The sequence below is a fragment of the Amphiprion ocellaris genome, chromosome 11 (genome assembly GCF_022539595.1).
Source record: "Amphiprion ocellaris isolate individual 3 ecotype Okinawa chromosome 11, ASM2253959v1, whole genome shotgun sequence".
Taxonomy (NCBI): domain Eukaryota; kingdom Metazoa; phylum Chordata; class Actinopteri; family Pomacentridae; genus Amphiprion; species Amphiprion ocellaris.
This window is the reverse complement of record NC_072776.1, coordinates 25046387-25073758: the sequence shown is the minus strand read 5'-3', so window position 1 is coordinate 25073758 and position 27372 is coordinate 25046387. Positions and strand designations below refer to the sequence as shown.

At 39.2% G+C, this 27372-nt stretch overlaps 1 protein-coding gene across 3 annotated transcripts in view; it reads right to left on the bottom strand.

The window, feature by feature from the left end:
* Positions 1-5292: 5292 nt before the first annotated feature.
* pde9aa (phosphodiesterase 9aa) overlaps positions 5293-27372 on the bottom strand; it is a 72243-nt gene continuing 50163 nt past the window's right edge. For all 3 annotated transcript variants that reach the window (XM_023288354.3, XM_023288352.3, XM_023288355.3), the window contains 8 exons: positions 19112-19194; positions 18582-18738; positions 14166-14279; positions 13167-13271; positions 12919-13047; positions 5942-6037; positions 5792-5856; positions 5293-5693 (listed from right to left, as the gene is read on the bottom strand). In XM_023288354.3, the coding sequence (XP_023144122.1) occupies positions 5806-5856; positions 5942-6037; positions 12919-13047; positions 13167-13271; positions 14166-14279; positions 18582-18738; positions 19112-19194 (735 nt within the window). In that variant the 3' untranslated portion in view covers positions 5293-5693; positions 5792-5805. The remainder of the gene's footprint in view (positions 5694-5791; positions 5857-5941; positions 6038-12918; positions 13048-13166; positions 13272-14165; positions 14280-18581; positions 18739-19111; positions 19195-27372) is intronic.

Genomic DNA, 27372 nt, shown 5'->3' with positions numbered 1-27372 from the left:
ATTAGTCATCTTTAATAGAGGAAAACAAGAACAACCCCAGGTTTCTCTTCAGCACTGTAGCCAGGCTGACAAAGAGTCAGAGCTCTGTTGAACCTTGTATTCCTTTAGCTTTGAGCAGTAACGACTTCATGAGCTTCTTTACAAATAAAATTATTATGATTAGAGAAAAAATTAATCTGGCCCTTCCTACAAATGTCACAGATGTATCATCGAGTACAGATGCTTTAGAATTGGCTGTAAGACCAGATGGATATTTAGAATTTTTCACTCCCATACATCTCTCTGAATTAATTTCAATAGTTTCTACATCCAAACCATCGACATGTCTTTTAGATCCTATCCCAACTAGACTGTTCAAGGAGGCTTTACCTTTAATTAATCCCTCAATGTTAGATCTGATTAATCTCTCTCTAGTAACAGACTATGTACCACAGGCTTTTAAGGTTGCTGTAATCAAACCTTTACTTAAAAAGCCCACTCTAGATCCAGATGTTTTAGCCAACTATAGACCAATTTCCAACCTCCCATTTCTCTCCAAAATTCTGGAAAGAACAGTTGCAAATCATTTATGTGAACATTTACAAAGGAATAGCTTGTTTGAAGAGTCAGTTTGGCAGTCAGGCTTCAGAGTGCATCACAGCACAGAAACAGCTCTGGTGAAAGTTACTAATGACCTTCTCATAGCGTCAGATAATGGACTGGTCTCTATACTTATTTTATTGGACCTTAGTGCAGCATTCGATACAATCGACCACAAACTTTTATTACAGCGAATAGAACATTCTATTGGCATTGAAGGGACAGCACTGGACTGGTTTAAATCCTACTTATCAGACAGGTTCCAGTTTGTGCATGTCAACAATGACTCTTCTGAGCATACTAGGGTTAATCATGGAGTTCCTCAGGGTTCTGTCTTAGGACCAATACTGTTCACATTATACATGCTTCCCTTAGGCAATATTATTAGGAAGCACTGTATTAATTTCCATTGTTAGGCTGATGACACTCAATTGTATTTATCTATGAAGCCAAATGAAACTGATCAGCTAGCTAGACTGCAAGATTGTCTTAAGGACATAAAGACCTGGATGACCTATAATTTCTTACTACTAAATTCAGACAAGACTGAAGTCATTGTATTTGGCCCGAAGCATCTTAGAGAATTGCTTTCAAAGCATATAGTTACTCTGGATGACATTACATTGGCCTCCAGTACTAATGTGAGGAACCTCGGTGTTATCTTTGACCAGGACATGTCTTTTAACTCACACATAAAACAAATCTGTAGGACTTCCTTCTTCCACCTGAGAAATATTGTGAAAATCAGGAACATCCTGTCTCAGAGTGATGCAGAAAAACTAGTCCATGCATTTGTTACTTCTAGGCTTGACTACTGTAATTCCTTATTATCAGGTTGTCCCAATAGCTCTCTAAAACATCTACAGCTGATCCAAAATGCTGCAGCCAGAGTACTGACGGGAGTTAGCAAGAGAGATCATATTTCTCCTATACTGGTATCTCTTCATTGGCTTTCTGTTAAATCTAGAATAGAATTCAAAATCCTTCTTCTGACATATAAAGCTCTTAACCAATCTCCATCATATCTTAAAGACCCGATAGTACCATATTATCCTAGCAGAACTCTTCGCTCTCAGACTGCAGGCTTATTTGTTGTTCCTAGAATCTCTAAAAGTAGAATGGGAGGCAGAGCCTTCAGTTATCAGGCGCTTCCCCTGTGGAACCAGCTACCAGTTTGGGTTCGGGAGGCAGACACCCTCTCTATTTTTAAGACCAGGCTTAAGACCTTCCTTTTTGACAAAGCTTATAGTTAGGGCTGACTGGGGGACCCTGACGGGGTGAGCTGGTGTTTTCATTTGCACAACTGACTTCCCCTCTTGACGTCCCTTTAGTTATGCCCCTAGTTATGCTGCTATAGGCCTAGGTTGCTGGGGGACCTCTCTTGATGCACTGAGCCCTTCTCTAACAACCTTTGTATTTACTATATATACTATTATCGCATTATACTCACTCTGTTTCTTTCTGTCCTTTCTCCGAGTGTCCCTGGTCCCAGAGCTGGATGCTTCAGATGTGTGGTTGTTCTCCCACCTCCAGCTGCCCATTTCCACCGATCTACTCTGCACTGCCCTTACTATACTTGATTTGCTCATCTACATATTTTTGAATTTACCACCAGCTATATATGTAGTATATTTAATGCCAGAGCTGTACACCATAGCAGTAAACTATAATTAGTTTCCATGTTAGTTGTACTTTGCATGTATCATCTGTCTTATCATGCATGTATTATACTGTGTGTTTTATGGTCCTTGTGTCTCCCCCCCCACCTCTCTATCGCTACCTCTTCCCCTCTACCTCTATCCCTCTATCTCTACCTCTCTACCTCTTCTGTCCCTCTCAACCCGCCCGGCCAGCAGGCAGATGGGTCCCCCCACATTAGAGCCGGGTTCTGCTCGAGGTTTTTTTCCCTGTTAAAAGGGTGTTTTCCTTGCCACTGTCGCCTTTTGGCTTGCTCTGGGGGTCAGGCATATGGGTTCTGTAAAGCGTCTCGAGACAATTTGACTGTAATTGGCGCTATATAAATAAAATTGAATTGAATCGAATTGAATTGAACGTCTCCAACAATACAGCAGCGGAGTCTCCCTCCTGTTTCTCGCAGGTGCAATGCCAGTAAATAGCGTCCATTAAACCTCTTCCAACACCTCCTGGTTGACCCACACCAGCCATTGTTGTCCTTGGTGGACCGATAGTCACATTTGAGCTTTTTCAGCTTCTCCCTACACTGCTTCTGTCCTCTTTATATACAGTCTACTGTATATGTGGGCAGCCATCTGCTCAGAGACCTCCTGATTTCTCCGTCCAGCTCCCTCTATATTCTTTGGTCCGCCACCAAAGACAGAAAAATCTTGACCTCTTCATTCACCCATGATACAGGTCTGGCTGTCATATTAAAATTTTGAAGAACAGAGAGTTCGTGAAGAGCAATGCACACCGTCACTGTTTACAGTTGTTTTTTAATGCAGGGTTTTGTTTTCGTGCTAGAGTCGCACTGTGTGTCGTCACTCCCTGTCCAATCAGTGGCCTGCACTAGTAGACGTCACATTATCGGCTCATCTCAGCTCGCTTGGAACCTCAGCCAAGGAGGTACGGAAAATAGTGCTTGGTACCAGGCACTAGTCCATATGGAAACGCTCGCAAACAAAGATGAGCCGAGCCGTGCCGCGCTGAGTAGGTCCTAAAGGAAAAGTACTTGACACTCCAAGCATCACTGCAATTTGACAGGCTGGTAATCCACAAGAACCTGATGTTCCAGAACTTCCCTCGGTATGTCAGACGCCCTGGTCCCTGTGTGTGCTCCTGTTGCGCCTTGGTACCAGAAAAGCGGCGGAGCACTTCTTCTAAATTTGCAGTCACTCTACGGTCAACATCTTGGTCGGAAAGTGCGGAACTAACTCCAACAACTTCAATAAATAGCTCTGCTTTACACGCTACATGCTCGGGGTCAGCAGGTCCTGCTTCCACATACTCTGCAGGGTCTAAAATATCTCTCACCAACTCTCTAGAAAGTTCACGGCGATCCTACATCAACACAGCTGCCATGTTTAGAAAGACTTCTTCTTCTACTTCCGGTTTCAAGGCAGACCAAAGCGGTGGATTAGACTAGATTCGCGTTAGCCCCGCCCACCGACTTTGACGGGCGAGATTGACAGATAAAATAAATTCATGATCCACTGCAACACAAGGACCATGAAATAATTAATTAGTGAAATAATAATGTATGTTTTTTTACCTAGAATGAATTGGTATTTTAATGAATTAATGACATTTAATAACACATTTATGTATTTAATTCCAATTTTAATTAATTAATGGCATATTTAATACCAATTTTAATTAATTAATGACATATTTAATTGTTTAACGATGTATTTATTCATTTATTTAATTTTGGCACTTTTAGTCCTCCATACATTTAATGACCGCTTCGGTTTATTTTATATATTTCACCTCGCCCATATTCAGAGATTGTAGAGATTATTTTATCTACTTGTCCTGTATTGCAGATGTTGAATTAATTGTATAATGAGAAATAAATAAATAAATAAAATCCCAGGCCTTTTTCTTTAACAGAGATACAGTTGTTCAAACAAAGTGTGAAATTTTAGTGCGAGAAAAGTTATCTCGGAAAGTATTTGATGTATTTAGCTAGTATACCACAGATATTTTTTATAAATAAATAATTCATGTTATAAAAATCTCAGGAAAATTCGAGATCTAGCAGAAATTGGTATAACACTGACATATAAAAGAATGACACTGAGGCTAACTTCACTTATTGGGGAACTATCAGGTCATCTATCTTTATTTGAAGTCTGTGGTGTCTATCAGTGCCTAGGCAAAACATCTGGCTCTTTAGCTGGTGTGCTAGCTGGCTAGTGAATTATGTCTGTTTGTCGTGCGCTGCAGAAGAAAACAAAGCAATGAAAGTAGTGAGAGTGAGCCAAAACATCAAAGTTGTAGACCTTACAACTCCCTTGTGATATTTTTCTGTAGGGTTTTCTGCACTATGTTCTAACCTAAATTCCTCCCTCTGACTGCATCAAGTCTTGACCATCAGCTGCCAAACTGCCGAAAACTTTGACTTTAACTTGTCCACCAATCAGAGCGCTTCACTTCCAATACTGACATACTAGATCCTAGAAGGTTATTAATATTGTTCATAATAACAATAACAACTCTAATGCCTATTGTATAAAAAGTTTGTGTAAATCAATAATCATTCAATTGTTTTAGTGTTTCTGAGGGTAAACATTAAAATCACTGTACTGTGAATAAACAACAAAAACCAATACAAATCTTTCTCACTGCAGTTATTTTGTCCATCTTTAAAGTCTTTCTTAAGTTAGTTAATTTTTTGCTTTCTATATAAAATTATAAATAACTGAACTACCAAAACTAACTGTCATATATGGTGGCCTCTGGGCCACTGAGGTGTATGGCCCTAAAAAGTTCCTCACTTTTAAAAATGTCCATTTCTGTATGAATAGAAATGGTCTGAATTTTGAAGAGGCTTTCAATCAATCAATCAAAGATTATTTCTATAGCCCTTTACAACAGCCCAAAGGGTGACCAAGGTGCTTCCCAGTGAAAAAAAGAGAAGAACTTAAAAACAATACAGTAACAGGCTTTGTAACATCGGATTTTTTAAAAGTATTTGAAGTAATGACTTTGTTCAGTAATGAAAAGCAGTGATATTAACAGGCCAAACAGGAGTTTGTAATTAATGTTATCTTTTTATTTTTGTAAGAAAGGACAAAAGTCACTAAAAATCTGTACAATCTGTAAAAAAACAGCAAATTTCCAATAAAAAAACAAAAGAAAGTTATGTACCTAAATATTGGTTACTTAAAGAGTGCCTGCTGTACAAACATTCCCTGAAAAAAGCCTTGAATTGTCTGCCTGGTCCTTTAGTCTATAGTAGTGTGTAACGCTGTCTCAAATCACAAATCTACCTGATTTTCCCAGAACATTCATCCTGCTGGTCTGCTTTGCATTAGGCCAAAGTGAGGAGAGGACAGGAATGGACATGGTTTAACAGCCCAAACAGCCCAACGTATCTGACATTTCCAGTTTATGTCACACTGCTTCACTCTTGTGCTCTATGCTCACTGGTGCTGAAACACATAGATTAATAAAGAAAACTGTTGATATAGAGCCTCTGACTTGAAACCTGGCTTTACACTGATGACAACAATTTCTGTTTTGTTTCTACCTTTTCAAAACTTTTCACTTCTTCTTCCCTCCCATGGTCAAGTTCTCGCTTTTCTTTTTCTGCACCTGAGAGGAACAGTACTTTTTATCAGTAACAATCTGCACCAAGGACAAATTAAATGCAACCACACACTTGTACAAATCCCCCAACCTCATTCATGGCATCATCAATCTGTTTGAGTTCTTCATATCGGTCTCTTGACTCTCTGAGTGGCTGCACCATTGCCTCCTCAATCTGTGGGAACAGCTGGTACACAAACAGAAGGTGTGGGTGTCAGTATCATCGCTGCAAACACTTCTTTGTTGATTTCACACAGTTACAGTCACAGTAACACAAACAGTGTAACAGTCTGTAACAGTGAGCACGATATTCGATCCCTTACAGCTGTAGAGTTGCACAAATGTTATGTTTACATCCCATCAACATATTGCATTGTGGGATTTTTTAGCAGAACTAACTAGTAATGAACACTACCTTTCTTGATCAGTAGTGGAAGGTTTTAGACACACCGTGCAGCAACTACTCCACTACAAGGAAAACTCCAGCATTTAAAAGTCTGTTTCAGTAAGAGTACAGAACTATCAGTATTATCAGCAAAATGTATGTAAGTATCAAAAGTGTTGTTTTGTCATTAGGTTGTCACTGCCAGTGCATCTCGGCTAAAGCAGTGTGTCATTGTTGTGGCTACTTGAGATGGAGTTAGTTTCAACTACTTTATACTGTGTACTATCAGACCACTTCATCCAACACTTCCTAATACCAGGGGCTGGCCCCCTCCTAAAAATTCCAGTATAAACCTGAGGTCTCTTAATATTTGTTAAGACAGTAGGAAAAAAAGAAAGAAAAAATATGTTCTTGTGGACTTTTTTGTAAAATATTTGAGTTTTCCAGCATCTGGAGACCTATATAATGATTGGAATAAATATATTTCAATGAATGTCTTCTAGTACTAAACCAAAAAGGGTTGGCAATACTATTTCAATATTTGTTTTTTATTATGAGTCTGTTGTATGAATTTTTTAAAATGTAAAATCCTGGGACTTCCAATATGGCCGCCAGCTAGAAAGGTGTGTTCTGACCTGCTCTCTGCAATAGTCCTGACTAATCCTTAATTTTAGGCTGAAAAACGGTCTCAAACTGTGATATTGTAGCCGAAATGACTGGCCGTGGAAAAGGGGCCAAAGAAAAGGCAAGATTGTCCACGCAGTCTAAACTTACAAACTTTGGACCGCATGGTACTGAGCAGCTAACTAGCAAGGAAGCTAATGCTACTAGCATAGAAGCTCCACCGGGAAGTCGGCAGAACTAGCCCAATCTCCAACATGGGGGCAAAGGGAGACAAAGCGGCTACAACTCCACATGGCCAAAGATGAAATCCTGGGAGAAATAAGGAACCTGAAAACGGAATTTGCTGGAAGATTTGATGGAGTGATGAAAGTGATAGAAGAAACAAGGATGGAGATGTCTGAATGCACGGAGCGGGTCGCTCAGGCTGAAGTGCGTTTGTCCACCATGGAGGATGAGCAGGTGGACTTGAAAGCAAAGATCGAGGATTTAAAGAAAAGAAACAAACAATTGGAGGATAAGGCCGCCGACTTGGAAATGAGATCACGCTTGAACAACCTCAGATTGGTGGGTCTTCCTGAAAACTCTGAGGGGCCAGATATGTGTGGTTTCTTGGAGAACTGGCTCCCCGATGCCCTCAATCTAAGCCCGTTGCGCTCCCCTCTGGTGCTGGAAAGAGCTCACTGCATTGGACCAAAGAAGGACACTGACGCACCGCCGAGAATGGTAATTATGAGATTTCTCAACTATAAGCAGAAAGAAATGGTCCTACGAGCGGCGAAATCAAAGAAGGATATCCTCTACAAACACCTGCGAGTGAAAATCTATGTAGATGTTGCCACAGAGATGCACAGGCAGCGCAAGCAATTCGATGGTCTCCGCGATGAACTGCGCCAGCTGGGAGTGAGACATGGCATTCTCGCCCCTTGCACGCTGGTGCTGACATACAAAGAGAAGGTCCACAAGTTTAACTCCACAGCAGAAGCAAAGATCTTTGTCAAGAAGATCCAGACGGACAGAGAAGAAAGGGAATGATGATGGGTGAATAGGTATTGTCTTCATTAACATTTGTTGATGGCCTTTTTCAGTCAGTAAAGTTTTGCAGGGGAATCCCAATTTAAATGGGAGGAGGAGTGTTGCATTTGTGTTGTTTATATGTTCAAATGTTCCAGTATGTGTTACCTCACAGACATATTTGTATTATGTGACAGCCAGGTTACTTCACGTTTAGATGGTACAAAAATTAGAAATTAAATTTACTTCTTGGAATTGCAGGGGCTTACAAAAAACAAAAAAAATCAAACAGGTTATGAACAAAATAAAAGATTTAGGCTCTAAAATTGTTTTCTTGCAGGAAACTCACACTATGGAGGAGGAAAATATCAGAATAGGCAGGAGGTGGCAGGGGTTGGTATATGCGTCTTCGTTTACATCAAGTGCACGGGGCGTAATTACACTAATTCATAAATCAGTACCTTTCCATGTCACAAATGTTATGAAGAATAAGTATGGTAGATACTTGATAATTCAAGCATCTATTTTACATGAAACAGTCAATTTGATAAATGTATATGGACCAAACATAGATGATGACCAGTTCTTTACCAATCTTTTTCTAACCATTTCCTCTCTCCCAGGAAAAAAACATTATTGGTGGGGATTGGAACTGCGTTTTGAATCCTATTATGGATCGCTCAACTGGAGTTGACCAAACTCATCACAAGAGCAGAGAAATTATTTTAAATTTTATGAAGGAGTTAAATTTTGTGGATATTTGGCGACATTTTAATCCTACTAATATTTCATTTTCTTGTCACTCTAAAACATTCAATACATTCTCTCGCATAGATTATTTTCAGATTTCAGCGGACTTACTCTCTAACATGGTAAAATGCTCCTATGAGAGTATCACACTATCTGACCATGCTCCATGCAATATGTTATATACTCATAAGAACTTAATGATAGATCCACCAAGATGGTGCCTACATCAGAAATGGCTCAAAGATGAAGCATTTATTAATTACATAGGGAGTAAAATAGATGAATATTTTAGCATTAATACTTCACAAACCAGTGCAAGCATCAAATGGGAAGCTTTTAAATGACTCCCATCAGAGTCATATTGATCAAACTACTCATAATGCATTCCTTGACAAATTGAATATACCAACTATAACAGATGAACTTAATCAAAATTTGGAGGCCAACTTAAGTGAAGCTGAAATTTTTAAAGTTATTGACAATATGAGCACAGGTAAAAAAGCTGGACCTGATGGGTTTCCAACTGACTTTTATAAGAAATTCAAGGGAAAGCTGGTAAAGCCATTTTTGGAAATGTTACAAGAAGCTTTTATACATGGCAGCCTTCCTAGCTCAATGACCAGCGCATTGATTATCTTACTACCAAAGCCTGGAAAGTCAAACAATAAATGTGAGAATATGAGGCCGATTAGCCTGCTTAACTCTGACTTAAAAATACTCTGTAAATTACTAACAATACGCATGCAGGAAACACTTTCAAAAATTATCCATAGAGATCAAAATGGCTTTATTTTAGGTCGCCATGGTCTGCACAATGTAAGGAGAGTAAGGATTGGACATAACCACAGACACGGCCCTTCTCTCCCTGGATGCTGAAAAAGCCTTTGACAGGGTAGAGTGGCCGTATCTATTCAATGTGTTAGAGCGCTTTGGTTTCGGAATTAACTTTCGAAAATGGGTTCGACTACTATATTTACACCCAACTGCAGAAGTTTTAACAAACAGAAACGTGTCTAAACCGATTCTAATTAGGCGTGGTTGTCGTCAAGGGTGCCCGTTATCTCCTTTGCTATTCACTGTTGCAATGGAGCCCTTTGCTATTGCTGTACGGTCACACATGGAGATAACTGGAATCACAATCGCTCAGGTAGAACATAGGCTTTCATTATATGCAGACGACGTCATTTTATTTCTTTCGCAATTAACTTCATCTATTTCTGCCTTGCTAAAACTAATTGATGAGTTTGGTCTCATTTCAGGATATGCAATTAACAGATTAAAGTCATCGATTTTATTGCTAAATAAAGAACAACAGAATCCACCTGCGATTACCTCACAGTTTAAACCTATTACTAAATTTACTTATTTGGGAATACAAATTTTTTCAAAATTAGATCTAATTATTCAACATAATTATGAATCAATACTCGAAGAAGTAACTGAAATGGTCAATAGATGGATCCTTCTTCCTCTGTCTCTGATTGGTCGAATTAACATCTACAGAATGAATATACTCCCAAAACTGTATGTTTTCCAGAATATTCCCTTGCCACCTCCTGCTGATTGGTTCAAAAAGCTTAAAAAAGTACTACTTAAATTCATATGGTAAAACCAACGAGCCAGAATAAGACTTTCCTTGCTTCATTTGCCGTACAATGAAGGAGGCCTGATGTGCCCAAACATAGTATGGTACTATTGGGCAGCCCAACTCAGAACGATTAGATATTATTTCAGTAAAAAGGACGCCCCCCAGTGGACAGAAATGGAAAGCAATGGCCTGAGCCCTTCATTGCCTTTGTACCTCTTCTCAGATACTGAAAGTAATTTGTTGAAGAAAACTAGTAACCCTAATCATCAAAAATATGATTAAGATATGGTATAGTGTAAAAAGATATACCAAAGAGCCAGTTTCTATATCTCTATTGACACCAATTTGGGGAAACCAAGATTTCCACCCAGGAAGAGCTGATGCAGTATTTAAACACTGGGCTTTAAACGGATTGGAGAAAATTCAGGACCTGTACCTTCCTGGGTCAGAATGTATGATGACATTTGACATGCTTAGGCACAAATACAACATTCAGAGGAAATATTTTTTCAAATATCTTCAACTTAGAAGTAATATTGTAGCAAAACAAAACACTCTATCAAAACCTCCCCACTCTAAATTAGAAGAAATGATCACAAAAGACAGTTTTCAAAAAGGACCAATCTCAGAATTTTACAATCTATTGTTATCAAACTCCTCAGACAATTCTGCCTTAAAATTAAAAGCTTGGATGAAAGATTTAGAACAAAATTTATCCATAGAGGAGTGGTATTTGGTTTGTAAAAAAGCCTATAAACAAACTATTAATTCTAGATTGAGATTACTTCAGTACAACTGGCTTATGCGGGTATATGTCACTCCTGTAAAATTAAATCAATATAATCCCAATATTCTTGACACATGCATTAATTGTGGAGAAGAGAAAGGAACTCTGTACCATTGCATTTGGGAATGCAGGGAAATGACATAAGACATTTTGGGTTTCCATACAGCAAATGGTGAAAAGTATTACTTCCAAAGATTTGCCATTGGACCCATCTTTTATCATTTTAGGCTTATATCCGAAAAACATAAGATTTACAAAAGGTGAGCAGTGCCTTATTGAACAGATGTTTGCTGCAGGCAAAAAGATTGATTGCTGTACACTGGAAAAACATAAAAAAAAACAAGTATTTGACAGTGGGTTAAACAAATGCTGGCAATGTTACCACTGGAACGCATCACCTACTTGCTGAAGGGAAAAAAGGACTTGTTTGAAACTATTTGGGGACCTTTCATACGTTTTGCAGAAGCTGTGGACTTTACTGAAGATCCTGAAGGTTCCTAAGAATTCTGTGTACAGGCAGATCCGGTCTGCTTTTTGGTTTTGTTGGCCTTTACTTTTGCACCAAGGTGTGTCACTCTGTAACTTTAAAATTTGTTTCTGAGAGGTTATTCTGTTTTTGTTTGTATCGTGTAAAACATGAAAATGAAAAATAAACATATTGTTGGAAAAAAAAATGTAAAATCCTATTCTGATAAGTCTTATCTGACAAATAAACCTGTCTGACAAATTTAGTGGAGTAATTAATATAGTGATGCAGAAGACAGTACTTTCCCAAAAAAAGCACAACATTTCAGGAAATATACAAAACGTTAAGTAGGGAGTCATTTCTGAACAAATCCTCAGTCCTGTCTTTATGCAGCATTTGCATTCTGAAACATCCAGCTCACATTTCCATGTTACAAAGCATTTGGTAAAATCTCACTAAATCTACCTATCATCATTTCCAACACAAATTGCTGGGGAGTAGCAAAATAGGGGGTGTTTTCAGGAGTCTGGAATCTTAATTTTGTCCTTTTCATTTAAATTTATAGAGTGTCAAATTATAATTTAAGTTATCTGAGGGCACTTCACATTGTAAGGTGAAGAGTTTAGACCACTAGAGAGAGAAACCCAACAATTCCCCTTTGAGCAACACTTGCTAAAACTCTGGTGGAACAACCAGACTCAGGTCGTCTGCCTCAATCAGTCTTGTCTATCATCTTAAAAGTGATGGTGCAACAACAATGTGTAAGTTATGGCTTGCTCTGGGGGTCTGGCATATGGGTTCTGTAAAGCGTCTTGAGACAATTTGACTGTAATTGGCGCTATATAAATAAAATTGAATTGAATTGAATTAAGTGTGTGTGGTCAAAGATCTCGGTGCCAGACTGTATGATATTAGACTGAGTCTATCATGTGTGTTTGTGAAATGTTATGTCACTTTACAAAACAATTTAAAAAATAAGGGATTTTTTTTGTCTTGTGTATTTCCATAGCTTGTACTTACCATCATTCTGTTTGTTGTATTTTTTAAATTCTATACTTTTATCATTGCCACCAGTGGTCTGTGTTAAGTGACACAATGAAAAACTATGGACAGTGTCGCAAATTTGTACGTTTAAAAAAATAAAGGTGGATCTGTCAAATAAAGGTGGATCTGTCATTTTCTGTCATTACTGTCCTTTTCATCCTCCTCCTGTTCTGTCAGAAATGGCAGATCCCTCATGGCAGTCTTCTCTTTTATTTTTATTCATGTTGCTTTCTTTGTTCGCCTCATTACCAGACACAGCAGATATAACACTGACAGCATCCTGGAGGAGAATTTATTTTCTTAAACTTTCACCTTCCACCCAGGAACATCAGCTAACAAAAGACAGGTAGCAACTACACACTGTAAGGAGATCCCTCAAAAATCAACTTGTCATCACTTTTCTGCATGCTCACCTTCAACACAGTCTCAAACATGGGGATTAGGACGAATTTGATGAAGCCAATCTGGGCTGTTGGCTTGGTGACCTTTTCTCTGTCCATGAACGGAGCCACAGGAAGTCCTTCAGCCTTCTCCCTGTCACTCTGAGCAGCACAATCAGAATATTATAATTTGTGCTTTCTGATATCAGAGACCAGCCATGCCCTTTCACTAAAATAAACAAAGCTAGAATACAAGTGTCTACAGGATCTGTTGGACCCACCTGCATGAAGTACTCCTCCAGAAGGCAGTCGACCCAGGGCTCAGCCACCTCCATGGGCCGCACCTCATTAGAGATGTCACAGCACTTGATAAGGACCATCTTCAGCTGCACAGAAGCAAAGGACAAAGTTCACCAACAACACAGGGTTACTGTGTCACTAGTAAATACAACAAGCATGCAGCAGGTGGTAACCTGGTATGATAAAGGTGGATGCCTGTCTGTTTTTATTTTTTTTTTAATTTTAATTTTTTTATTTTTTATTATCCCTTATTAATCCCACGAGGGGAAATTCTGATTTTCGCATCTCTCCCCAATTGGGGGAGTCAGAGCGACGGGTCAGCCACAGTACAGCGCCCCTGGAGCAGGAAGGGTTAAGGGCCTTGCTCAAGGGCCCAACAGTGGCCACAACAGGGTTTGAACCTCTGACCTTCTGATCAGTAGTCCAGAAACTTAACTGTTGCGCCACCACTGCCCCCAACACCCACTAAACACATAACTCACAAAAGATTACCCACACGTTACAAGTAAAAGTCCAGTATTCAAAATTTTACTTAAGTAATGTCTTTGATTATCAAAGTATAAAGTATCAAAGTGAATGTTTTACTGTATATTACCATATCCATCACAACAATGCACAACTGTGTATGCAACACTTAAATGTCACTATAATAGAAGAGGAGAAACAAACCAAAAAAGGAGACAGGGATTTTACATATTACATGACTACTGACTGATTGCAGTTTATGCTCTTAAATCTGACAGTCACTCCTTTCTTCTTGAGTTCCTTTTGACAATACAGACAACAAACACATAAAGCTTGACTCGCGGTTATTTTAGCAAGTCTGTCCATGTAGTGTTGATGATAGAGACCGACATTACCAAAATGTTGCTGCCAGTCCATATGTTGCTGCCATGTTTTACTTGGGGTTCATGTCAGCTTAACTGAACTGTGGGTGTGACGGAATCCTCAGACTTGTTTTGTGAATGAAAGGGCCTTACGCAGGTGATGTGTTCCTCATCTGCGTAGTCAAAGTTGTCAACTTTCTGCTTGAAGGAGTCCAATATCTCACCGTGTCGCGCCATATCTGTGGCTAGGATCAGTGTGATGGTTCCCTGATAAACAGCACAAAATGAAATAGCTCATCAGTACATACAAGCACAAAACTTGAGAAATTTCACCATGTCACCTATACTTATGGATGGTGTTCAAAGTTGAAGTTCCCTGGATTTTCTGTAGATTTAGTTTCTGTTAAAGTATGGAAAGGAAAAGTATGTGTGTAAATGACAAATGATTACTTGATTATTGCCTGTAATAATTTATCTGAATAAATATGTTTGTCAGTCTCGTGCCTTATTGGTTAATATATGGCAGAAAATTGATTGTAGATAAGCTGTAGTACATGGTTGTTCCATCAGGTGGAGCGTCTTCTCTTTAACACTATAGCAACCTGAGGAGGTGGTCACTTGGACTCGAGAGCATTGAGAAACATACAGCATTGAGGGGGTTTAGCTAGTAAAGTGCAACCACGAGAAAGTGGCCTGTGACGCTTAAAGGTTACTAGCCAGAACCTACTTTGGAACTAACAACCTCAAACATGTGTTTCCTGTAGCTGTTGATCAGGTCTGCAAAACATTCGTGAAGAGGACCTTTCTAACACATTACACCTGCTTAAGGATGTCTAGTGTGAGATGCTTTCGTTAGTGATTTCATAGCATCTATGTTGGGCTAAGGTTAGGGCTCTGACTGGCATCTTAAAAGGTAGATTTGCATGGTTTGAAACCACTCAACTGCTACTGAGTTTCAGTTGGACAGCCACCCTGACATTGTCCTGGAAGATACATTGACTTGGGGACCCACTTTCTCCTTGGTGACGGAGCAAGGCATCCCATTATGACGCTGCCTTGCTTCACTTGGAGAGGATGTTTTCATTGTATGCAGTGCCCTTTTTATGCTATAGGTAATGCTGTGTATTCAGCCCCAACAACCCCAAACTACCTTGTTATGGCAAGGCAGACTCATGAACAGTGTTAATCAGCTCCAATGACCCCTTTAAACCTTTAGCTGTCACCCTGACACTGTTTTACTACACTGAACATTTTGATTTGTGCTTTTGGAATCATCTTATCTCGGCAGCAAATTCTCAAGAGAGTAGACAAGAGTCTCCTTTTTCAAACTGTGGGTAATGAATGAATTTACTCTCTGACATAACTGAACAATTCTTGATAGTAAGTCTTTTGAGCTCTTGCTTATAAGACATCAGCAGATGTTACTTCTGAACAGTGAAATGAAGCTACAGCTGCTGTAACACACCTCCAATTTAGTTTCAATGACTGGACTCCAGGTATTTAACTCCGGACTCTAGTTACCTTTTATTCCTCTTGATCGTTAAAATTTATATGTTTTCTCTTAATTGTAACTTAGAAGACCTGATCATATTTTAAGGGACATGTACAGATGAATATAGAATAATTCCATAATATCATTCATTTAGGTTTTACAACAGTATTTACCATGTCAGCTGTGATCCTATTGCAAAATAGTTTCTTGATTACTGAACTTTTTCAGTTTAGTAGCTTCTAGAAAAATCATATGTGACCACCTCATGCAAATCATGGTAAATCCTTTTCTGTTCAGATATGTTTCTATTTGACAACATTTAATTTTATCTGTCCATCACAACTTCTGTGTTATGATCCTGCTCCGGCCTCTGCCCTTCTTCCTCCTTTTCTCTTTTCTCCCATTGTTCCTCATCTGTTTGTTTTGACCTGTCTCTCTCTGGCTCCCTCTGTCTGTCACCTCTCCCTCATGTCTCTCTCTCTCTCCCTGTCTCTCGCCCTTCTGCTCTCCCTGCTTCACCTGCCTGCACTCTGTCTTGCTGATTGCTACAATGAGTTTCAGCTGCAGCAATCAGTTCACACCATTCACCTGTTCTCCACCTCACCTCCACCTATTTAAGCTGTGCCCGTTCATTCACTCCCTGCCGGATCATCGACCCACATGCCCTCTGTTTTTGCACTCTGTTTTTCCCCTCCTCTGGATTTCCCTCACTTGGACTCAGCAGTTCTTTTGGATTCTCGCTAGCCCTGTTTTGTCCCCAGCCAGTAGCTCCAGTCTCATCTCCGTTCACCCCAGATTTCCTGAGCCTGCTTCCCTACCCCTTCTGTTCAGTTCCCCCATTTTGTAAGTACCCCTCCTTTGCTTAGTTTTGTTAGTTCTAGTTTAGTGATCTTCCGTTCTTGAATTCATATTGTTTGTTAGTGTTTTGGTTTAGTCTGTTTTCCCCCCAATTCAGTTTTCCATTTATGTATTGTTTTAGTTCTCTGGTTAAATAAAAGCCTTTCCTTAATTCACACTTCTGCCAGCCTCTCTGTGTGGTTCCCCAGCTCCCCCCGTAACATTCTGATGGTCCATCTCCTGCTGTAGCAGAGCTACCTCAAAGGTAGCTTGGATTCCTTTGCCAGGTGTTTATATGTCTGTCTTTGTAAATTATTGTTAGTTCCTCTCTTTATAAACATGTCTCCCCATTTGACAGTATTAAATTTTATTTGTCCGGTTGTCCCATCAATCCAATTTTTGATTGCACATATACAGCTGTGGTATTAAAATTATCTATCTGTATTGTTCCTCTAACACTTCATTGTAAATAAAGTTTTCCTAGACAGAGGGTGGCTTGTGAATGCCATTCTTCCACCTCCTTTAGAAGGTTTTAGTTTTTAAAATCATCTTATTCCATGGGGGGGGGGGGACGGACGACGACACAAGGACCATAAAACACACAATTTGATACATGCATGACAAGACAGATGATACATGCAAAGTACAACAGACATATTTAATTAAGTAATTATAGTTTACTGCTATGGTGTACGGCTCTGGCATTAAATATACTACATATATAGCTGGTGGTAAATTCAAAAATATGTAGATGAGCAAATCAAGTATTGTAAGGGCAATGCAGACTAGATTGGTGGAAATGGGCAGCTGGAAGCAGTGGGCTGGAGGAAGGTCAGCAGCAGCAATGCCATGATGACCTCATCAGTACAGAAATCATTTTGTAATTATTAGGGCTGCAACAACGAATCAATGAAATCGATACAAATCAATTATTTAAAGCGTTGGCAACGAATTTCATTATCGATGTCACAGAGCCGTCTACTTCACCTGCAGATCTTTGTCAATGCTGGTTGACTGAAATAAAGTATAAAAAAAAAACTCCACCTGCAGAGTGAGTTGAACAGAGCGAGGTGGAGGCAGAGCGGAGGCGGTATTTTCAAAGGAAAAGTAAATTCAACAAATGAAACATGACCGACACGGAGAAAACGGTTTGACTGAAGTCCTCAAAAGTGTGGGAGCATTTCACGCTTCACAAAACAAAAAACATGCGTAACATGCAAGCTTTACAAAAGTAATATGAGATGACACAGGAGCACCACGATGATGATAGAGCACCTGAAACGGAAACACGTTGGAGTCACCGATGAGGATGAAGGAGCTCAGCGGCAGGGTAAGTCACTACAGTATCCTAGGTTTGTTACGTTTTTAAGCGAGGAAACGTAACGTTAGTCTCTCTGGTAGCTCTCCTGATGCTAGCGTTTGTTAGCTGATTAATGACAGTGATAGGGCGTGTGTCTGTGTGTGATACTTTTTATTTCACTTTTTATCAGCTTAAGCAGGGTTTGAATATGATTTATACATAAACGTAACTTGCACACGATGGTGATAATTTAAAGATTAAGCCTCAAGTTTTAATTTTCTGACAAAGTCTGAGTGAAAGCACTGGTCTGTGTTGGAGTGACGCAGGATGAATTGCATTTAGACAGGGGTTAAATTAACTTCTTACATCTCAATTTATGTAATGAAGCATTTTTTATGGTGCTTGTACATATATATTTATATGTATATGTGTGTGTGTGTGTGTGTGTGCGTGCGTGCGCTTTGTGTTTTGCTCTTTGGACTACTTACTTACCTAATACTGCAAATAAAATAAGATAATTACTGAGTTGTTGTAAATTGTGCTATAATACATATTCGTGCTATACTATCTTTCTCATTTTATGAACAGCAAAAAATGACAGGCTTCATGATGAGAAAGACATCATGTCCACCACAGCAAGCAGCTGTCCTTGACTGAGAGCATCCTCAACATGGTGGTCACTGACATGAGGCCTGTGTCGATGGTTGCAGACGAATACTTCGCTACAATTATCTTATTTGCTCTGTCAGTCCAAATCTTTTCTTTCTGAATAAAGCGGCGGAAATTAAAAATGTGTTGTTTTTTAATCCGATTCATCGATTATTCAAAAAAAAATAATCGACCGATTAATCGATTATTAAAATAATCGTTAGTTGCAGCCCTAGTAATTATCGCTCAGTTCTTTGAAGTGACAAATACGTAGACAAGCACACTGCACTACCTGTCGTATCTGTTTGAAGGCCTCTGGGTCGAAGTTAGAGAAGATGTTGCAGTCAGGCTGAGAGAAGATCTGGAAGGCCACAGCACAGTGGTGGTTTTCTAAAGGGGAGATGTCATTGTACCGAACTGCCAGCTCTGTTCTGGCATTGATCTGGTACCTGAAAGTGAGAGAGAGAGAGCGCAAGGCACATCCAGACGAGAAGAACAAATTAAAAAAAAAATTGACTTGGCACAGGGCAACACATGAGGATGCAAGAGGGTAAGAAGGGCAGTGGCAAGATGACAGCACAAAAGAAGAAAGAGATACAGAGAAAGAAGAGATGGAAGGAACAGTAACATTCACAGGATGGATTAAAGAAAAAAGGACTGGATGAAATGGTGTGAAAATGAGTAATGAGTGGAAAAGCCTAAAAAAAAGAAAAGGAGTCCGGAGGAACAATGCAAAGCAGGGACAGATTAAGCCACAAGAAGAGAACAAAACAGACGCAATGTGCTGCTGTATTGTGTGTGCTTATGTTTTGTATGGCTTACGTGTTATTGAACCCAGGGTGATCGAGGTCATGACACACAGCAGCTGTCATAAGAATCAGAATATCCAACTGAGTGAACTTCTCCTACAAATGGACACACACACAGACACACACACACAGACACACACACACACACACACAGACACACAGACACACAGACACACACACACACACACACACACACACACACACACACACACGCTTATTTAAATCATGAAACCTTTTACTAAAACATTGTGTTCATATGTCCACTAGTTTATGTAACTGCACTTTCCACCCTTAAACTGCCACACAGCACTTGTGTGCACGTGAGTTTTGTGTGTGACCTTGTTAGCATATTACTGGTGATGTTTTATAATAAGTCATTAGGCATGTGATAATGAATACCCTAGTGAAAAGAAGTCGTCCCTGATGACAGAGGGGAGACAGATGAGAGAGAGACTTTGATGAGAAGAGAGCATGTTTTCCAACACAGGTCGCCCCTGCATGACACCCCCATTGTCCACATCATCATTGTCTCATCCTTTCTCCCTGGACCTTTTCCAATCCCACGATGTCTCTGTTTTTTTTATCACACAGCTTTTCTCCTCTACCCCTTCCAACTCCAGGATGACTGCATGTGTAATTTTTATCATCATTTCAATTAATATCTTATTTGATTTAAAGTAAGAGTGTGGCCATACATACTGATGGTAATTAGACACCCCCACACACTGTCCACTTGCAAAAGATACATTTATTAGTGCAACGTTTTGGACCTTCATCAGGCAAATAGTCTAGACCATTGTATCTAAATGTATCTCTGCAAGTTAAACAGTGTGCAGGAGTCTGTTTGAACCTTTTGGATACGCTCATTCCTCTCCTACACATGTGCCTCATGAAATAGATGTGTGAAGAGTTCCTTTAGGTTTAAACTGTGATGTTTAAAAAATGAAATATCATGCTATTGTAATTTAGAGAGAGAAAAATACCTTAAATATAATAAAATCTGAGAATTTAATTAACAACTTCTGATGAAGAGACAATTATAAACCTGGGCGTTTTTAGTGTCAGTGTCTCTCTACAATAATAAATGGCACTGGGGTGAAATTTGTATATATTTATAACACTGAAGCTGATTAAGGAATATCTTTGTGTTGAATTTTTTCAGAATTTGGTGCTTGTCCTAAAACATTAAGGGGCTCATGCAAGAACTTATGTCATACTACTACTATCATCATGATTGACTTTAGAAGGGTCAACATGCATCATCATCACACATTGCTGACCAGTGATGGCACCACTGTGGAGAAGGTCAACAACGTGAAGTTCCTGATTGTGTACCTGGTGGATGACCAGACCTCCACCACCAACACCTCAGCAATCGTGAAGAAAGCCCAGATGCGACTTGACCCACTCTACAGACTCAGAAAGGCAGGCCTCTCCATCACACACCTCACCACCTTCTACAGGGGCACCAGTCAAAGCATTCTCACCTATGGCCACATGTCCTGTTATGGTAAAAGCACTATCTGGAGGGACTTCCGGGTCACAAAGGGATGGCAGCTTAGCGCGTGGTCTCCCGACCAAAAGAAAGAAATTGCCCCCAAAAGTCAAGTAATATCGACAGAAATCTCAACTAACACAGCTAACTGAAGAAAGAGGATGCCTCCTAAGAAGAAAAACATGCAAACGGACTCGACAATTAAAGAAACGGACGTGCCAGCGGATGGCGATGCTATTGCTAACTTAGCCGCTGCTAACCGGAGGGAAAATGAAGAGAGTGAGCCCGAAGTGGATGTGACGAACAATGAAATACTCAAAGAATTACGTGAGTACAGGCTGGAAATTAAGACGGAGTTTGCAAAGACTAATTCCAGACTGGACGAAGCTGAGAAAAGAATCGGAGGAAATGAGGAAAAGATACAAGACATTGAAGAAGTTATGGTGGAAATGCTAAAAACACAAGAGCAACTGCAGGAGAAGCTAACGGATCAAGAGTGCAGATTGAGGAGAGAAAACATCAGGATATACGGGATACCGGAACAGAACGAACAAAGCCCAAAAACAATGATTACATTTATAGAGAAAGTGCTCAGAGAAAATCTTCCCATTCCTGCTACGCTCGACCTACAGATACAGAGAGCTCATCGTGCCCTCGGCCCCTGACCCCCGCCGGGAGCCACACCAAGATCTATCGTCTTGAAATTTCAGAGTTATATAGTGAAAGAAGAAGTGATCCGCCTGGCATGGCTCAAGAAAGGCTTTACTCTTGACGGCCACAAGATAAGCTTGGACCATGATTATGCTCCTGCTATCTTGCATAAATGGAAAGCCTATGCGGAGGCGCGAAGAGTCCTGAAGGAAAACAAGTTACGTTTCCAGACACTGTATCCAGCGCGTTTAAGAGTTCACTACGAGGAAGGGCAAGTAACATACGGCACAGTGGAGGAGGCGACCGCTGACATGGCAAGCCGAGGTCTGCAGGTGAAGGTCATCGAGCAACCAGCAACGTTGTTGGAGAGGATTCAGCGAGGAGCATGGCAGCCTGTGCGGACCAAACGGAGCACCGCGGCAAGGAAGACTGAGTACTTCAGACAGAAGCTGCAAGCATTCAGGCGCACTCAAGCGGAGGATTTGGGGTAAAGTTTCAATTTCAAACGAGTAATACATTGGGACAATGGCATATTGGGACAAAATGTTGAAACTTTTGGTCGGAAGATAGAGATATACAAAGATAATACTAAACTGTCTATATGACTGACATCACATTGGAGGGCCCTCTACCACACTGGGGGAGCAGAGGCTATCCCTCAAATAGGCAACTGGTCAGTAAATGGACCTTAGGGTTGGAAGTAATGATTGACATTTGTTCATTGTTCATAATGTTGTTTCTTACTGTTGGTTTTATGTTGTTTGAATGGGAGTGCTTACAGAGAACTAATACAAACTGTTTATATGCAGGGAGAGCCAGTTGAAATTGTTTCATTTAATGTAAATGGAGTTTTGAATCCTATAAAGAGGAGTAAAATTTTAACAAAATTGAAACGAGAAAAAGCACAGATAGCCTTTCTTCAAGAAACTCATTTGAGTCAATCTGAGCATGCTAAACTAAAAAGACAGGGTTTTAAATTTACATTCTCCTCCTCCTACAAAAAAGGGTCTCAGAGAGGGGTTGCAATTTTAATTTCCAATACTCTAAATTATGAACATATATCAGAAATACAAGATGAAGAAGGAAGATATGTTAAAATCACAGGAAAAATAGAAGGACGGGAAATAACACTTACAAATACATATATCCCCCCAGGTAGTGACTGGACCTTTTACAGACGTATATTTGACCTTATGGTAAACTCGCAAGGAGTGGTCATTTGCGGAGGAGACTTTAATATTCGACTAAATCCTAAACTTGATGTATCCAGCCTTTTCAACCAAGAAAATACACTGATTAAAAGAGTAAATGCATTGATGAAGGAATTGGGCATAATTGACGTTTGGCGAGAACTCCACCCTAAGGGCAGAGACTATACCCACTATTCACATCCACACAGAGTTTACTCAAGAATAGATTATTTTTTCATGTTTCACAGTGAACGTTTCAGAATAAAGGACTGTAGAATTGAAACAATTGATCTTTCAGATCATAGTCCTATATCAATGTCAATTATCTTAGAAAAGAAGGTTCGAAAAATGATGTGGAAGTTAAACTCAAATATATTGAATGATCTAAAATTGAGACAACAAATAAAGGAGGACATTAAAAGCTATCTTGATCTGAACGACAATGGTGAAGTATCCCAGATTATGTTGTGGGACGCTCTAAAAGCAGTGATGAGAGGGAAAATAATCTCAATGACATCACACTTAAAAAAAATAAATGGGCAAAAATTAGTTGACCTTCAAGGAAAATTGAAACAACTACAACAAATAGACAGTAATAAAAGTAATTTGAAAATTAAAGAAGAAATTAAGCAAACAAAAAATGAAATGAATGACATTTATACCCAATATATCCAGAAAAAAATAGTTTTTTTGAAACAGAAATACTACGAAATTGGGAGCAAATCGACTAAATTGTTAGCATACAAATTAAGAAAACAGAGAGTTGAAAATACAATTTATAAAATAAAACATCCTTATACTAAGAAACTCGAAAATGAACTGGAGAAAATTCAAGAGAGTTTTGAATTATTCTATAAAGAGTTGTATGCTCAATCCCAAATATCAAATGAGATAAAAATTGAAGAATTTCTGAAAACATTGAATCTACCGATATTAACATGTGCACAAAATGACAATTTACTACAACCAATAACAACCAAGGAACTGGATCTGGCGATTTCAAAACTTAAGGTTGGGAAATCCCTGGGTTCAGATGGATATACCACAGAGTGGTATAAATCATTAAAGGAAGAGTTATGCCCTGTTCTATTAAAGACCTTTAATTGGATAATGCAAAATGGTCAAATCCCCCCTTCTTGGAAAGATGCGGTGATTTCTGTCATACCTAAGGAGGGTAAGGACAAGCAGGATTGCAGTAGCTATCGTCCCATCAGCGTACTCAATTTAGACTACAAATTATTTACAGCAATTATTGCTCGCAGGTTAGAAAAGATTCTTCCAGAATTGATACATTTAGACCAATGTGGATTTATCCAGCAAAGACAGACCTCCGATAATATAAGACGCTGTTTACATGTTATAAGACAATTAAATGAGCAAAAGACCAGAGCGGTAATTGTTGGATTAGATGCAGAGAAAGCTTTCGATTCGGTCAGATGGTTATTCTTATATAAAGTACTTGCAAAATTTGGATTCAAAGAAAGCTTTATTACAGTAATACAGTCACTATATGATAATCCAAGGGCCTGCATAAAAATTAATGGGGATCATTCTGACTATTTTCTCTTGAAGAGAGGGACGAGGCAGGGATGCCCGATCTCACCTCTTCTCTTTGCCATTTATATAGAACCGCTTGGCCAGTTACTAAGACAAACGACAGATATCAAAGGGGTTAAGGTTGCCGGAACTGAACAAAAAGTTGCAATGTTTGCTGATGATGTTTTAGTCTTTTTGGAGGAACCTGAAGAATCATTTACAGTGTTGATGACTTTACTAAATAATTTTGGACAGCTGTCTGGTTCCAAACTTAACATAACAAAAACTCAAGTGATGACTTTGAACTACAGTGCTTCAGAATCCCTTAGAGATAAATATGACCTTGAATGGGAGGCATCATCTTTAAAATATTTAGGAATAATACTTACAAAAGATACCTCAAAATTATACCAAGCAAATTATGACCCAATATCGCAGGCAATAAAATCAGACATTCATAGATGGAATCTTCTCCCTTTTCTAAATCTGAATTCTAGAATTATTGCAGTGAAAATGAATATACTTCCCCGATTGTTGTATTTGTTTAGAACGTTGCCTATTGAAGTGAGTGACGGTCAATTTAAGGAATGGGATAAATGGGTCTCACGCTTTGTGTGGCAGGGGAAAAGACCAAGAATTCGTTACACTGTCCTACAATTGAGAAAAGATAAGGGAGGAGCAGCGCTCCCTTGTTTCAAATTCTACTATTATGCATCACAAGTTATTCCTTTATTGCACTGGTGTAACCCAGACTATCAAGGCATATGGAAGACAATAGAACTTAATATGTCTTCTAAATTCCCCCTACCAGCTGCAATTGCAGACAAAAGACTAGCTGAAGAGTTAGAAGGCATTAACCCATGGTTAGAACAAACACTTAAAACATGGCATAAAATAATTAAAATATGCGACATAGAAAAGATGTCAAAAAGTTTCAGATGGTGCGCCTATGATACAGAGTTTCAACCAAACAAAAATGATAAAAGGTTTCAAATTTGGATAGAAAAAGGTTTGACAACCTATTTTTCTTTCACCCATAAAGGGACATTACGGAGTTTTCAAACCTTGAGAACCGAATTTGGTTTGGAGCACACTGACTTCTTCAGGTTTCTGCAAATGCGCGACTACTTTAATAAACAATGTAAAAGATCACAACTTTCTCAGGCTGCATCCAACTTTTTCGATATTTTAAAATCAACCTTCAATTCTTCATTAAAAAAGGGGATCAGTAAACTGTATAATGGGATATTAGATGCACAAAACGAGAATACTACTCATATTAAAGAAAAATGGGAACATGAGGCAGGAATAGAAATTTCGAACGAGACTTGGGGTAAAGTGTGTGTTTTTCAGTGGACTTCTACCAACTCGCTAATCTGGAGAGAACACTGCTGGAAAAACATTATACGCTTTTTTAGGACCCCAAAGCAGAGTAAATATAAAAATCTAAACACAAAATGTTGGAGGAAATGCGGGTCCTTGGATGCAAATCACCACCACATATTCTGGGAATGCCCTGCATTACAACAATATTGGTCTGAAATCCATAAGGTCTTGAAAGATGTCTTTGAGGTTCATATTGAAAAAGATTTTGCTAACCTGTATTTTGGTCTGATTCCCACATTGGACAGAAGAGGGGACGTAAAATTATTACAGGCACTTTTAGCTGCCAGCAAAAAAGCTATCACCAAAAAATGGCTAAATCCAAATTCCCCAACACTTGATGACTGGTTTGGGACTATTAGCGAAATATATAAAATGGAAAAATTGACATATTCTTTGCAAACTCGAATAGATAAATTCTTCTCAATTTGGAATAAATGGATAAATTTTATATCTCCTCTTCGAACTGACTTTACTTGACTGAATCTACGTAAATTTAAATCCTTTTTGACTGACTGTCTTAGTATTTGTATGGGTATTGGAGCTTGAAGATATATCAAAAGTATCGCTTATGCCGAGTTTCTTGTGTTACTTGGGTATTAGACAATATCGAAAAGAAAGCAAGAAAATCGGACTAACAACTTATTAATTCATTGGAAAAATAAAGAAATATATAGTATATTGATAGCCAGCTGAATAATATCGAGATATGTCTTTTTATCCATATCGTCCAGCCCTAATACATACATGTATATAACTTCCTAAATACATGAGTGTACATACAAATACAAGTATATTCAATGTTTTATTTTAATTTAATTTACTTTTATTTTTTCTTTATACGCATTTGGTCTCATTTTGAAATCTGTATCTCCCAAAAAAATTATTATTTTTTTTTTTCCTTTTTTAAATTTATTTATTTATTTATTTTTTCATAGAAATATCTGCTGTTAGCTCCCAGTTCTGTTTTCTGTTTACTGTTTTCGAAAAAAAAGAGGTTCATGTTGTTAATGTCCTAAAAATGTTTGTAAAATTAACATCAACCTTTCAAATAAAGAAATAATTACAAAAAAAAAAGGTAAAAGCACTATCTGGCCAACCTGACTAGACAGTGAAAACAACCAGTAAGATCATTAGTGCAGAGACTTTTAAACAGTGCTGCATCAGCAGAGCTTCTACGATAATCAAAGACCCACATCACCCGTCTCACTGTCTGTTTTCTCTCCTGCTTTCAGTGTCATGATCGCCGCTCCAGCCTGTCTTTCTCCCTCCTTCTCCCTCTGTCTATGTCTGTCTTGACCTGTCTGTCCTTCTGGCTCCCTCTTTCTTCATCTGTCTGCCTGTCTCCCTCTCTCCTGACTCACTCTCCTGTGTCCCTCTCTATCTCCCTCCTTCTCTCACTCTCGCTTCTCCTCTGCTCCTCCTTCTTGCTGCGCTCCTGACTGCTGGTGATCAGCACTGATGGGAAGCAGCTGCTGCGCCAATGCATCTGCAGCAGATCACTAATCGTCTCAGCAATAAAGCCTGGCTCTGGACTCCACTTGGCACCAGACCATAGACTGCAGTAGTCACACATGGACCCAGCTCTCCCCTCATATTCCCACCGGTTCCCGTTTTGTTTCCAGACTGCCATAACCCCACCTGGACTCTCTTCATGCCCAGGATTCCTGCCGGTCCCATCTCTGTCTCCAGTCTCCTGTTAACCTGTCTTGTCTTCCGCCAGCTCCCGGATTCCCTGAGCCTGCCTGCCCCCTTCAGTTTAGTTTTTCCTTTCGTGAGCACCCCGTTTGGTTGGATCCGTTTAGATAATTTACCTGTGGTTTTCTTGGATTTCCGCTCTGTTGATACTTGAGAGTTTTTGTTGATTTTTATAGTTTTGATTGTTTTCTGAATTAGGTATGGTTAGTCTGATTTCAGCCCTTTACGCCCTGTCCAGCCTTCTCCCCTATTCTACCCCAGAGGTCACTAGGGAATCATTTTACACACTTCACATTTTCCCAGAAAAAAATTGCACTGAAT